The sequence below is a fragment of the Nerophis ophidion genome, linkage group LG08 (assembly GCF_033978795.1).
Source record: "Nerophis ophidion isolate RoL-2023_Sa linkage group LG08, RoL_Noph_v1.0, whole genome shotgun sequence".
Classification (NCBI taxonomy): domain Eukaryota; kingdom Metazoa; phylum Chordata; class Actinopteri; order Syngnathiformes; family Syngnathidae; genus Nerophis; species Nerophis ophidion.
Window position 1 is genome coordinate 51,219,399 of NC_084618.1, and position 14,663 is coordinate 51,234,061.

The 14,663-nt window shown below is 40.3% G+C and overlaps 1 protein-coding gene across 13 annotated transcripts in view; it reads right to left on the minus strand.

The window, feature by feature from the left end:
* Nucleotides 1-14,663, minus strand: part of cacna1g (calcium channel, voltage-dependent, T type, alpha 1G subunit) — a 365,011-nt gene that overhangs the window by 80,696 nt on the left and 269,652 nt on the right. For 9 of the 13 annotated variants that reach the window (XM_061908861.1, XM_061908854.1, XM_061908849.1 and 6 more), the window contains 4 exons: nucleotides 10,916-11,041; nucleotides 10,723-10,812; nucleotides 10,450-10,642; nucleotides 9,000-9,050 (listed from right to left, as the gene is read on the minus strand). In XM_061908861.1, the coding sequence (XP_061764845.1) occupies nucleotides 9,000-9,050; nucleotides 10,450-10,642; nucleotides 10,723-10,812; nucleotides 10,916-11,041 (460 nt within the window). Of the gene's footprint in view, nucleotides 1-8,999; nucleotides 9,051-10,428; nucleotides 10,643-10,722; nucleotides 10,813-10,915; nucleotides 11,042-14,663 lie in introns of all 13 variants that reach the window. The other 4 variants (XM_061908860.1, XM_061908850.1, XM_061908853.1 and 1 more) reach the window with 2 other exon arrangements.

Here is a 14,663-nt window from a genome sequence, read left to right on the forward strand (position 1 = left end):
TCCATGTTTATGGATGCGTGTTATCTTGTCTTAATACTCCAGCAAGTTAATCTATTTTGGGAGGGAATTGAGGGAATTACTATGATGCGTTCAAGAGTACTTTTGGTATATTTACAGTAAATTACTATATACGCATAATATTATTATTATATTATTGTTATATAGTATATTTAGCATTTCCATACAAATGATATGGATTGTATTTGTACGATAATTAACATTTCCAACCTGTATTTAAACATATGAAGTCAGTCCAGGCCAAATATTATTGTCTTATTAGAGATTGCCACATCTAGTCAATTCCATGATTATTTGGGTTTAGTTTTTACGCAGACCGCTCTCCTATTTACACAAAAAGAGTTGCCAGGGTGCCAACCATATACCGTAATTTTCAGAGTATAAGCCACAACTTTTTTTCCCACGCTTGGCACCCTGCGGAGTATACAATGCTGCTAACAAATCTAGCCGCGTCACACCAGACCGATGCAATTGACGAACAGGTCCCAGTTGAAGACAGGACATGGAGAAAATGCTAAAAAATGCTTTCAATGCAGCTTTCAAGTTGTAGGGCATCGACCTGGGTATTTGAAAAAGAAATAAAGCTGCTGCATGGAAGGGAAATTCGCTATCACCAACATGTTTCGAAAGGCTGGATTGCTACGTGTGAAGAAGACATCACAAATCCAGAGGTGAGTTTGCCTTGAGACAAAAGTGAAAGCAAAAACAAGGCTGAGAAATTCAGTGCTTCAATGGGTTTTCTGGTTGACTCCAGTGTGGTGTATTACAGGCACTGCTGTTTGTTTAATTTGTGAATGAACACAAGCGCTTGTGTAAATATTTAATGTTTCAAAACCTGCGGCTAATAGATTTGTGCAGCCTATATATGTACAAAATAGAAATGGTGCTCCATAGTCCTGAAATAACGGTTGTAGGGAATGCTTAATAATGCCCATAATAGACAACCAATGTAAGTATCAAATTACAATTGAACACTTAAACCCACAGTGTAAATCCGGCATTTTTGGGGGGAATTTTGCTCATCATTCACAATCCCTATGTAAGACAAGCACACATATGTCTTCCTTTTTTGATTAAAGTACCACTGATAGTCACACACACACTAGGTGTGGTGAAATTACTCTCTGCATTTGACCCATCCCCTTGTTCTACCCCCTGGGAGGTGAGGGGAGCAGTGAGCAACAGCAGTGGACGCACTCTGGAATCTTTTGTGGTTATCTAACCCCCAATTCTAACTCCTTGATGCTGAGTGCCAAGCAGGGAGGTAATGGTTCCCATTTTTATAGTCTTTGGTATTACTCGGCCAGGGTTTCAACTCACGATCTATCGATCTCAAGGCGGACATTCTAACCACAAGGCAACTGAGTGCACTCTAACTCCTAAATAAAAATGAGCAAATTAGCCACCTCCTTCTACTATCCAGGTGAGAGATATGATTAGATATCTCAAATTTAATTTTACCAGCTAACAGGCGAGAATACAGCTCACCAGCTCATGATGTAAATATAGCAGCATAACAGCTAGTTACCTTTCTGTAATCAAAAAACTAGGTCCTTAACGTTAGCGCTTATAATAACAATATCATCAATATTTGGTGAATAGGTTACAAAATGTAAATGAAGTATTGTTGGCACTTTTTGGAAGTTTTCAGAAGGTTTTATGAGTGCAAAAGATGCTAATACCTCCCACGAGCTCATTTGCTAGCTGACTTTGCTAGCATTTGTGCATTAAAATGTATTAAAACTAAGACATATGTGTTTTTGTCTCACATAAGGATTGTGAATGATAGGTGTATTTCCCCTTAAAAGATACACCATATATAAGGAGAAATTCCTCCCATGTCTTTATATTACATAGCTATGAACTGCATTTATGCCTTTGCCCTTTGCGGTAAATGGCTCTGGATTTAAACCTTTAGACTCTGTCTGCCTTCAGAGTCAAAACGTGGATACATGTATTTGAAATCCAGCAATCCAGAGTCTAAAACAGTCAACAAATACAGTCATTGTAAGACAATAACAACAACATCTGGAATTTCAAAATGCTCTGCTGCCTTGTGCGATAAATATCAAAATACCTACAAAGGACTGTGAAGGAAAGAAAACAATGAGAGAAATCAGTCATCCATCATGACTCAAAGTGGAGAGGAGCAGCAGAGCAAATTGGAGAGTCCAGAAGAAAAGCATCAAAGAAATAAGAAGACATAGAATCATTGAAAATGACAAGGCATGAAAACAAACTGTCCCATCTGCACTCACAGATTTGACACACTTGTATTGTGCTTGTTCACATGGTAGACACACACGCTCATGCGCTCACAATTGTGCTTGTACACATGGTAGACTGACACACACACATTGTTCTGCTTCACACGGTAGACTGACACACCTCTTTCTGAGTCATACTTGAGCAACGAACCAACTGAAATGAGGGACTGGATGGTAAAGAAAAGCGGTGCGAGTGGATGGCGGAAAAGCAAGGATAACAGCGATGACAGGGCAAAGGATGATGGGAAGCTGGCACAACGTTAACCCTTTGCCGCCTTCGTTGAATGCACGGGACACTTCTGCCGAGAGCCAGAGGCTGTTGACATGCAGGCGAACCAATAAAAGTCACCTATCAATAGCTTTTTTATTCATATTGAATGTTGAAATTTCCGGACAGCTATTGAGTGTTGGCCAAGTGTGACCCTATGGTTAGGAAACATTGTTCTATTGGTGTTTTGCAGGGTTTTCTGGGTTTTTTTTGGAGTGGTTTGAACATGCACGCATAGCAGATGCAGATGGAGCTCATGTTGTAGGAGAATGGAATACTCAAACAATTTCCACTTCACGTGAGTACACTTATTATCGTACAAATTAGTTGAGAGTGCTCCTGCTGCATTGTATGGAGGGTTAGTCTCAAATGTATTTCTACATAAATTCGAGCAATTTAACAAGATTCTGTTTGTACAGCTCCAAGAGAGACCAAATTTGACGGGACCAGACCTTGCACACGTTGGACTTTCAGTCGTCACTTTATTTCTTTCCCTGCTAGCTTTGCTGCTTTTTTAAACGATCTGTCGTTCTCTTGATGACATCCTTCTTGACGAAATAGTACGAAAGTTCCTAATGTGCAGCATTGACAATGAGCGTTGTTAGGAGGATTTTTACCTACAGTAAACTATTCAGTCTTTCTATCCAAATGTTCTTTTATGGCAGTTACACAGTCGTTTAAAGTTGTTAATTTCTTATGATGCCACTGCTGCAGTTCTCTCCGTTGTTGTTTTACCTTGTTCTCTCTTACCAGCTTTAGGTTGTCCAACCAGATAGCAGCTATTCCTGCACTGGATTCATATCTTACTGAAACAGCACCAAAGAAACTTTGTGTTGCTCTATTGTATTCTTCTTTCTCTACTTGTGTATCCACAGGTTTTCCAATCGGATTCCGCGATTAGTTCCTTGTTACTCTTATACCCAATGAACTACACCAGCAGGAAATTAAACTTTCCCTCCCGTCTATCTCCCTACCCCTACCCAACTCCAGTGAATGTTCATGTGACCATTGCTATTCTTCATCAATGGTTTCTTTCTTTTGTCTTTGTCCGTCCCCTCTTAAACCATACTCTGCTAGCTTTAAATATAAAACTGTAACCTGAGCAGGTGTAAAGCAGACTCACCTGTTGTACAGCACATTTTGTTCTGGAAAAATAATCATGAGGTCCACCCATGCTGCCTGATTAAGCTGCCAAACAGGACAGGTTAAACAAAATAATACGTAGGGAAATAAGTAATGACTTTTTATGGCCATTACTTATTATTTGACTTTTCAACAAGACGTCAGTCTTTCTGTTGCCACCTAGTCAATGTTTGAAACTCATTAGTCATCCACACATACGTTTTAAAGTAAATACTGTATATTCAATGTGTCAGACTCAAATTTAAAGGCCTACTGAAACCCACTACTACCCACCACGCAGTCTGATAGTTTATATATCAATGATGAAATATTAACATTGCAACACATGCCAATACAGCCTTTTTAGTTTAAATTTCCCGGGAGTTTCTTGTTGAAAACGTTGCGGAATGATGACGTGTACGCGTGACGTCACGGACAGTTAGGAAATATTAGCACTGCGCACACACACAGCTAAAAGTCGTCTGCTTTAACCGCATAAAATTACACAGTATTTTGGACATCTGTGTTGCTGAATCTTTTGCAATTTGTTCAATTAATAATGGAGAAGTCAAAGTAGAAAGATGGAGTTGGGAATCTTTAGCCTTTAGCCACACAAACACACGGTGGTTCCTTGTTTAAAATTCCCGGAGGTGAAGCTTTCCTATGGATCAGAGCGGTCAAGCGAACATGGATCCCGACCAAATGTTAACCAGCAGTTTTCGGTGAGAAAATTGTGGTAAAAAGTCGCCAATTACCGGAGATCAGCTGGGCTTGTGCCTTCCATACAGCTGCCGTCGACTTCCATCAGACATTGGCCTCAAGACACCCGTGGACACACCCTTCCGACTATCAGGTACTATTAAACTCACTAAAACACTAGCAACACAATAGAAAGATAAGGGATTTCCCAGAATTATCCTAGTAAATGTGTCTAAAAACATCTGAATCCGTCCCAATGCAATCTCGCTTTTTTTTAACTTTATTTTTTTTTTTCTTTTCCGTCGCTATCAATATCCTCAAACATGAATCGTTCATCCTCGCTCAAATTAATGGGGAAATTGTTGTCGTTTTCTCGGTCCGAATAGCTCTTTTTGTTGGAGGCTCCCATTAAAAACAATGTGAGGATGTGAGGAGCCCTCAACAGGTGACGTCATCGTCTGCGACTTCCGGTAGAGGCAGGGCTTTTCTGTTAGCGACCAAAAGTTGCGAACTTTATCGTGGATGTTCTCTACTAAATCCTTTCAGCAAAAATATGGCAATATCGCAAAATGATCAAGTATGACACATAGAATGGACCTGCTATCCCCGTTTAAATAAGAAAATCTCATTTCAGTAGGCCTTTAAAGGATACTACATCACTATAGCATGTGACCAAGTATGACTTTATGGCGTTTCTCTGAAATATTGATGCGGGTTAAAAAGTAGGGTGCAAGGTATTTCTAACCGCCTCTGGCCATCCTTTGAGCAGTCACATTAAATCCCCCTCGGTGCTGCTCCTCGAATTTTGTAAAGCAAATGTTTTTTACACCAGCACCTTGTGGCATCAAGATTTTACGTCTTCTACCTACAACTTTAATGCCTATCTCAAGGCCCCCCCCCAGTCTAGACTTTTTGCACATTACACTTCCTGGGTGTCTGCCTAAGCCACTCCCTAATAGCACACTGCTATTAATTACATCTCCCACATGGAATGCAGGGAATGGAAGATAGAAAGAAAGTCAATGTGACATTTCCGGTTAGATTTATCTCTGTTAGAGTTGACCCAGATTCAGTTAGCCACCATCACGGGGGAGTCTATGTGCATATTAGACACTGTGCTTGTGAGGTACAGCTAAAGAGGGACAGAGATAATGAATAAAGTACATTTATACATGGAATGTTTGTATGGAGGTGCAGAATTGTTCAGGCAAAGTTTTTTTTGGTGTAAGAGGAGTTTCTTACATTCTGACAGTTTCGGCTGACACTTCAGTCTTTGTCGAAGCTGTGTAGCTTCCTGGTGTGACGTGTCTAAAAACAGCTGACCGATTCGGAATACTTTCCAAATAAAGTTCACCGACCCGGCCATATCTGCTCTGTGCCCTGACATCACCAATGGAGGACAGCCTCCTGGATGTGAGAAAGCATGTATGCCCCGTTTTTCCTGATGAAGTGTCAGCCAGAACTGATAATAACATAAGAAGCTTTCTTTTCATCATTTTCAACCCTCTTTGGGTTGCGGGGGTGCTGGAGACTATCCCAGCTGCACTCAGGCAGAAGTCAAAGTACACCCTGGACAAGTCGCCCCTCATCGCAGGGCCAACATAGATAGACAGACAACATTCAAAAAACTTGTCTCTATCTATTTGAGAAGACAAGAGGAACGCAATCAATTTATGTTTACATTTATTTAATATATATGTATGTCAGTGTAAATGTAGTAGAGTACAGTGCACCCGGAAAGTATTCACAGTACTTTTTCTACATTATGTTATATTACAGCTTTATTGCAAATTGGAATACATTCACTTTTGTCCTCAAAATTTCAAAATACCCCAAATTGACAATGTGTAAAAAGTTAATTGAAAACAAAAAACTAAGAAATCCTATATACACAAGTATTCATAACCTTCACCATGAAACTCAAAAGAAAGATCAGGTGCATCTGGTTTCAACTGATCATCATCGAGATATTCTTACAGCTACATTTCAGTCCACCTGTAGTAAATTCAGTGGGTGGACATGATTTGGAAAAGCACACACTTGTCTTGACAGTGCATGGCAAACCAAGAATGAAGTTGAAGGAATTGTCTTTAGACCTTCGAGACAGGATTGACTTGAGGCACAAATCTGGGGAAGGGTACAGAAAAATGTTTGCTGCGTTGAAGGTCCTAATGAGCACAGTGGCCTCCATCATCCGTAAATGGAAGACCAAGAACTCAATGGTCACTCGGTCAGGGCTAGAACATTCCTCTGTGGAGAGAGGATACCTTCCTGAAGGACATCCATCTCTTCAGCAATCCACCAATCAGGCCTGTATGGTAGAGTGGCCAGACACAAGCCATTCCTTTGGATCGTTTGTTCTATTGTTACTATTGCAACAACACATCAACAGTAAGGTAAAACCAACTTGTCTAGCGACAGTCTAAACCCAGCTCACGTGTTCTATTAGTGGGTGAACAATTCAACGCTTGCTGAATTTTGCTTCACAATGATAGGAGGAGCTGACATCTTACCCACCTAAAAGACACTGACCACGAGAAATAAAATTCCTCGGTGTGTTGAGACAAAAATTCAACTCATTGGCAGAAATCCTAGGCCTCATCCATCCATCCATTTCCTACCGCTTGTCCCTTTTGATTTCGCGGGGGGTACTGGAGCTTATGTCAGCTGCATTCGGGCGGAAGGCAGTGTACACCCTGGACAAGCCGCCATTTCATCACAGGGCCCCCAGGCGTCACCTGGCAAATTCTATCCCTGCATTGTAGCATGGTGGTGGCAGCATCATGCTGTGGGGATGTTTTTCAGCGGCAGGAACCGGGAGACTACTCAGGTTGGAGGGAAAGATACATGTAGCAATGTATTGAGACATTCTGGATGAAAACCTACTCCAGAGTGCTCTTGAACTCAGACTGGGGCGACGGTTCATCTTTCAGCAGGACAACGACTCTAAGCACAAAGCCAATATATCAAAGAAATGGCATTAAGACAACTTTGTAAATGTCCTTAAGTGGCCCAGTCAGAGCCCAGACTTGAATCCGATTGATCTTCTCTAGAGAGATCTGAAAATGGCTGTGCACCGACTCTTCCCATCAAAACCTGATGGAGCTTGAGAAATGATGCAAAGAAGAATGGGCAAAAGTGTCCAAAGATAGGTGTGCCAAGCTTGTGGCATCGTATTCAGAAAGAATTGAGCCTGTAATTGCTGAGAAAGGTGCATCAACAAAGTACTGAGCAAAGACTTTGAATAGTTATGTATTTCTTAGATGTGTTTCTTTCAATACATTTAAAAAAAACAACAACAAAAAAAAACAACCCTTTCCACATTTACTGTGTGTAGAATTTTAACAGACAAAAATGAATGTATTGCATTTTTGGAATGAAAAAATGCGGAAAAGGTAAACCGCTAGGAATAATTTCTCTTTGTTTCATCTTTCCTAAAAACTAACTATTGAGAAATATAAAAGGCAGAAGTGGAGTTTAGCTGTCTAATTTGCATCAGGGACTATTAAATGTTTAAAAAATGTTTGCTCTATTATTATGATTAAGATTTCAAGATCGCAATGTTTTGTTTTTTTACCCAATCTAAAATTGCTAAAACTGCAAATATTGGTTCATATGCAGCATAAACACATATTGTATTTTTTTAAATACTAAAAGCAAAACAATTGTCTTAGAAGTGAAGATATGGGTAAAAACTGCAAAAAAAGTAAACTGATTAAAATATAGGATACAGATAAAGATGTAGACAATGTAGATAGTTACAACGTTTATGTCACTATATTTTAATTGTTAAAATGTATTCTGAGTGATCATAAACGTTTTTGTTGCTGTAGTCAAAACTATTTTTCAAATGTGGTGGTAATACGAATCATGTTTTTTTTGTAATTGTAGAAACCTACTAGTCATCTAAATAGTTTATTTCCTAGATAGTTTGTTCTCCACCGTCAATCAAAATCTAAATTCACTGACTGAATTTGTTTTTTTTCCAATCCCCCTTGTTTCTGGTTTCAACAGCAGTTATGTGCTCCAAGCAACTTGGAACGTGATTGCATTTGGGAGGAAATATGCAAATATTACAAGCAGTCATGTCCCACAGCATAATTCTGCAGACACTGTAGTAAAGTAGAGTGAGGGTTCTGCGTGAGCTGGCATATTTTCAAGCCTTTATGGATCTGTGACACACAAACTTGAATGCAGTCAAACATCACACTTGTTTAAAGTAAGGCATGGTTAGTAACACTAATACTTTCTTTGATAGACGCAGTGTACCAGTTTGAAACTGATCAGAGTTCTTGGTTTAGAAAGAATATAGTACGGAAATCAAATTAGACTGAGATAGTTGTTGGGGTTGGAGCAGTGGTGTAGTGCAGAGGGCAGTGGATGGATTGCAGACAGTGTAAAAGAGCTGTGAAAGACAAAGCCACAACAGACAAAACAGTAAACAGCATGTCCAGCGGACTGAGGGCTGATGGGAAGAGAGGCAGGAGGGCGGGGACGCGTGATGGGACCCTACCTCCCATGAGCATTGATCTTAGAACTCGTGCCACCATGGTGGGTGGTCATGAGGAGTCGGTGGCGGTGTGAGGACTTAAAAAACAAAACAGAACATACTGGAAACGCGGTACCTTTTAATGTGCCTTCAGAGAGGGCCCAACTCACCCCCGGAACCATTAAATCTAGAGGAATGAGACTAGGTTAGTAAGGGAGCGGGGGATGAAAGCAAGGGTTGATGAAAGTTCGACTGAGGAGAGAGTCAAAGAGAAAGAAAAAGGGAAAGAGGGATGGAGTAAGGCTAGAAGGAAGCAGCGAAAGATTAAGCTGGTATATGTTCCTATACATTTCATCTTTCCAGTGATTCTGAGTCCACTTCTTTTGGTTAGTACTAACTGGAGTGGGACATACTTTTTGACCGAAACCGTAGCCTATAATTCTAACCATTGTCACGCAACAGGTTATACAAGCAAGCTTTCTCTTACCTTTTTAGTTTGCTAATAATCTGGTATTCAGGCTCTATTTTATCTTGACCAGTTATAAAGGAAAATAGACAATCCGTGAAAAAAGGTAGCCACGATTGATAATGGATATTTCGCGTGGTTTCACAAAGAAGCAAGGGGTCCCTTAAGTTTGAATGTGTGTGGAAGACTCTGGGTAAATTCTTCTTGAAAATAAGGGTCATCTGTATTTCTCAAGACATGAAATCCAAAATACCAATGAAATAAAAGGCTCATATAGAAGAACAGCCACGAAAGAGTCCACTGCCCTTTGTGGAAATGTAACCAACAGGTGCCTTTAAAATTGCTTAACTTGTTCAGGCACTTGTGAGATTTAATACTTGCAGGTATACCAGCCGGTGTTTTAGGTGTAAGAGGCAGTGGAATAATAATCAGCCACTCAAGCAATTTATCACCAACTCTTATACAGCCACAGGGGAGCGCGGAAAGGCAGCGATTTAACTCTGGACCAATCGTCCAGATTTTGGTCATTCCTGCCCCTGCGGCTGTACTAAAACTACATGCAAAAAGAGGAGAAGGGAGGGGGGTCATCTTATTTTAGAGTAGGATATTTTATGTCCAATGACTACCCCTTCCTCTAGCTCTATTACTAACCATGCAAGCCCCATATGTAAGCACTCAGCGGGCATGCTCTAAGGGGCCAACCCAAGCACGATGTCTACGGTAGACAAGATAAGGAAGGGTGGGAAACAGGGTTAGCTGTCATCTTTCCTCACTCTGCAAACTGACCCTTTAGGGGGAAGCTTTCCTTGAAATCCAACTTCATCGTTAATGTGACGATGGATCGAAGAAAACCATCCAGAGTCTTACCTATGTTTGCAGTGTCAGAGCAAGTGACCGCTGGACAAAAATAGCCACAGGTCGAGGAGTCATGAGCGGGTGTTTGAGAAAAGAAAGGGGCTCTACCACAAAATACGCACTACTTTTGGTACTAGACCACCAATTTTCCAGACTCGGCCAAACCAAAAGGCAAACAGAAAGGAAAAAAAATGCTCAGGCTCAAACCAAGCAGGACTCAGAAAGATGTGGAAAGACTACCGACCAGCCAGCTCCTTCTCCTTACTCCGTCTCTTTTTCTCCATGCGTTTCAGTCTCTTCTCCTCCCTGCGCTTGGCCTCCTCAGCCTCCTGGTGGCGCCGACACTTGTGGAAGTTTTCCACCACCACGCCCACAAACATGTTCAACACAAAGAAGGCCACGATCAGAAGGAAGGAGATGAAGTAAAGCAGCATCCATGGATTGTAGTTCATCACTGGCTGAAACACACAGAAGAAACATGCTTAGAGGTTTGAAGCGGTATGCTTAATACCAGCAGCTTTAGCAGATAGTTTGGCACCTGTTTATCTACTCCTACAGCATCTAGTCCATCGTACATAATATCCACCCAACCGTCTTTTGATGCCAGGACAAACAGAGACATCAAGGCCTACCAATGGAAACACATTTTAAATTAACGCAGACATTGAAAAGGAACCTTTAAAATTCTGATTTCTGATGATCAAAAATGTTGCGAACGTGAGAGATCTGACCTGTCCCAGGTTGTCAAAGTTGTACTTGTGTCTGACCCATTTGTTGCTGGCTTGTAAACAGTCTGACCGGTTGGTGATGTTCCTCACATCTTCCCCTTGACAAACGAAGAACTTCCCCTTAAAGAGCTGGAAAAAAAACATAGAAACAAGGATATTGCAAATGGAGTTCTCAATGAATCTTTGGATAACACAACTTTAATAGGATCTTCACGGTAAATTTGGTCTAATTATTTGCTCAGAAGGGGACAAATGAGTTTAGTGCAAATTGGGGCAACGCATCAAACGTTGTTTTTCTTACTGTCAGCGTGTGGTTATATTTTGCTGGGCAATTATTCTTGTCCAATTTACATTTCTCCATGTCGTCATAGTACAACAATTTTGGGGTGTTTTTATGCAAAAAAAAAAACATGTATTGAATTTGAAATAAAAGAAAACAACAACTTGTTTTTGCTGAAAGTGTAGTGTATTAGGGATGTAACGATATGATAATTTGACATTACAGTTATTGTGACCAAAATTATCATGGTTATCTTTATATCGGAGTACTGTTGTCGCAAAACTTTTGAAACGAGTACTTCTTTTTTAAAATAACTAAAACAAATAGACTGTTAGAAAACCAAGTATTTTGCATATTTTGTGTTTTTTATGCTCCACTTTATAGTCTTGGTATTGTATTTATTTAAATGGTTAAAATGATTTGTTTTCAATTGTGGTTTGTACTGTAGCACTTCAGGAATTTTTAAATGAAAAGTATGTAACAAACAAAATCTATTAGTATTATGTAATATTATTTTTGGCGGACGTTGTGACGTCCTACTCTGTTCAGCGGTCCTTGAATGCACTGTAAAACCACATCGGTTTCTCGTATTCCTCGTGAGTACAGAACGATCACTCTGATAGACAAAGAGAGCACAGGTTGTATGTTCAATGTGCACAACTGAATATCTTAGTTGCTCAAACAGAAATGTGTTTATCCAAGTTTGAATTGGGGTATGTTGTTTTTTAATGGAGAAACACAATAATGAATCTTGTTTTCATGTTAGCATTTCAGCTAGAAAGCTGGCACCTGTCAGTCTGTGTGTTTATCAAATGGCAGTTATCAATCTCGGTAGTTCGATATTTTTGATTCAAACCAGTAGTACTAACCATCAGGAGTTTTCCTAGGGTTACCGATATCGACGTTTAATGTTATATTCCTAGGTGATGTAAACATCGGTTCGGTTAGGATCCATTCCTGACTACTAGCTGTACAAGTGAATGTGAGTGTGATTGACTATGTCTCCTGCTTTTGACTGTAGTCTAATCTAGTCATAGTGCAAACTGCATATTGTTCGGGATAGGCTCCAGCTTTTTTATGACTCTGAACTGAATAACCGGTAAAAACGGACGGATGTGCAGTATGAATGAATGGACACAGATTGGAGATACATGCTTTTCGTAGGACAGCGACTATATGTATAAGGCAGTGATTCTCAAACTAGTATGTGTACCACTCGTTGTACACAGGCTCCAACTAGTGGTACGCCAAAAAATCACCTGAATAAAAGTACAGTGTTTTATTTTCCTATATTCAAACACAGCGTAACTGTTTAAACAGTGTGTCAATTTACAGTGGCCATCAATGTTAAATATACAGTACGTGTGAAATAAAACATCTGCCATGTTTTATTGACTACTTAGTAATGATGCGCGGTTTGCGGTCTCATCCGGGGAGTCCACGGATAAACCGTGGGTCGGGCGGGTGACATGACGAAAAAATTTATTTTAATTAGATTCGGGCGGGTGGCGGTTGAATCATTCGCAAATATTTGATATACATGGTTCAGGGATCTGTATCCCTTACCATTCAAAGAGCCATTTAGGACCCGTGTCACAAAGCGAAAAAGACAATAGGAGACGCAAACATTCTCTAAAATAACTGCCGGCAGTCCCCCAGTTAATAAGTATTAGAGCGTGCTATGAAGCCATTGGCTTTTTCGCCCTCTACAGCATGTACGATCTGCTTGTCAGTCCGGCATCATGTTGTGTGTGGCTTCCGCAGACACACACACACAACTGCAAGGCATACTGGGTGACACAGAGTACACTAATGGTTGTGATGTAAACAATTTTAACACTCTTAGTAATATGCGCTACGCTGTGAAGCCACACCAAATAAGAATGACAAACACATTTCAGGAGAACATCCTCACAATAACACAACATAAACGCAAAACAACAAATATCCAGAATCCTTTGCATCCATGACGCTTCCTGACTATTTCATACACCCCTCTAGCAGCGAGTTTACATAGCTCTTTGAGTGGTAAAGGTGGCCGACCTCTGATGTATTTCAATGGGCGGGTGAAGGGCGGTTGCGTTTCTGATAAAATGTTGGTTCGGGTGGACGGCGGGCGGATGATGACGTTGGTGATGCGGTTGCGGATGATATAATTGCATATCTGCGCATCTCTACTACTTAGGCCTACTATGCTACCATATTTTCATGTCGGTCATTAAAGTGGTACTTGGAGAGCCAAGTGTTTTCTGAGGTAGTACTCAGTGAATACATTTTGAGAACCACTGGTAAAATGTATTGAACACTAGATTTTGTTGACAATAATTATTTGGTTTGGGCTATTAAAATATATTTCAGGCATGACTAGAAAGTTACTTGTTAGTGACAAAACCATGCCTAGCTGAGCGTCTTTGGCTTTAACAGCGGTTTAAAGATCAGGCTCAATGTTGGACCAATCTCGCGTATGAAATTAAATAGGTCAATCATGGGTTGGCAACATTTTCAGAAAGGTCAAGCCTTTTACTCCAGATTGTACAGACACCCTTTAATGAGCAGGAATGTCCAATCACAGATACAATGTATTATTGCAGCATTAACCTTCCATGACACTACATTATTAAGTGGCTCTGCATTATAAACATGGGAATGGCAGATAGACATGGACACTAGCTTGTGTTGCACCAACGGCATCGTGCTTACTCGCCCAAATTCATCCTTGGGCAGTTTGCCATAAAAATACTATTGTGAGCAGGAATACATACAAGACGGGATCTCCCACCAAATATGTAAGTTCACAATTCATTATTTTTTGTAAGATTTATTTTATTAGAAAGAGACAGAATATCAACAACAAAAAACATGAAATAATGTACATTTGCATCTGATTGTGTGAAATTAGTATTTGATTGCCAAGTATTATAAGGGGTAAAAATTGGCGAAAAAAGTTTTGTTGGCCTCCAGGGTTGCACACATGGGGAGATTGCACAACTCTTTACGTGTCCTCAACATTTTGAAGCTGGCACTGGAAAACTTGGAGGATCATAACATGACCTGAGCCAATGGTACCTGAAATGCAATTTCAGTGACTGCCATTATGACTGCAAGATAGAGTCTGCAACAGACCATTAAATCACATCTTTTAAATTGAGGAGGTGATGATGATTTAGAGGCGGATATGTGGAAGGAAACTCTGACTACAGCCTGTGTGACAAAAAACGACTTTGATGGAGAGAAGCAGGCAGGAAGGCACACATGTGAGTAAAAAAAGTATGTTGCTCTTCACTTCCACACCAAGTTGCAAGCAGGATGACAGCGGTACATTTAAATGAGTTCAGGATCCACAAGACTGGCCATATTTCCAAATCTTTCTCCTCCATTCATTAAAACATTTTAATGGTTGTGATTAGCCTACTGCTCATGCCTACATGGGGCTTCACATATCTACAGGTCACAGGTTGAGGCTGCTTCAAG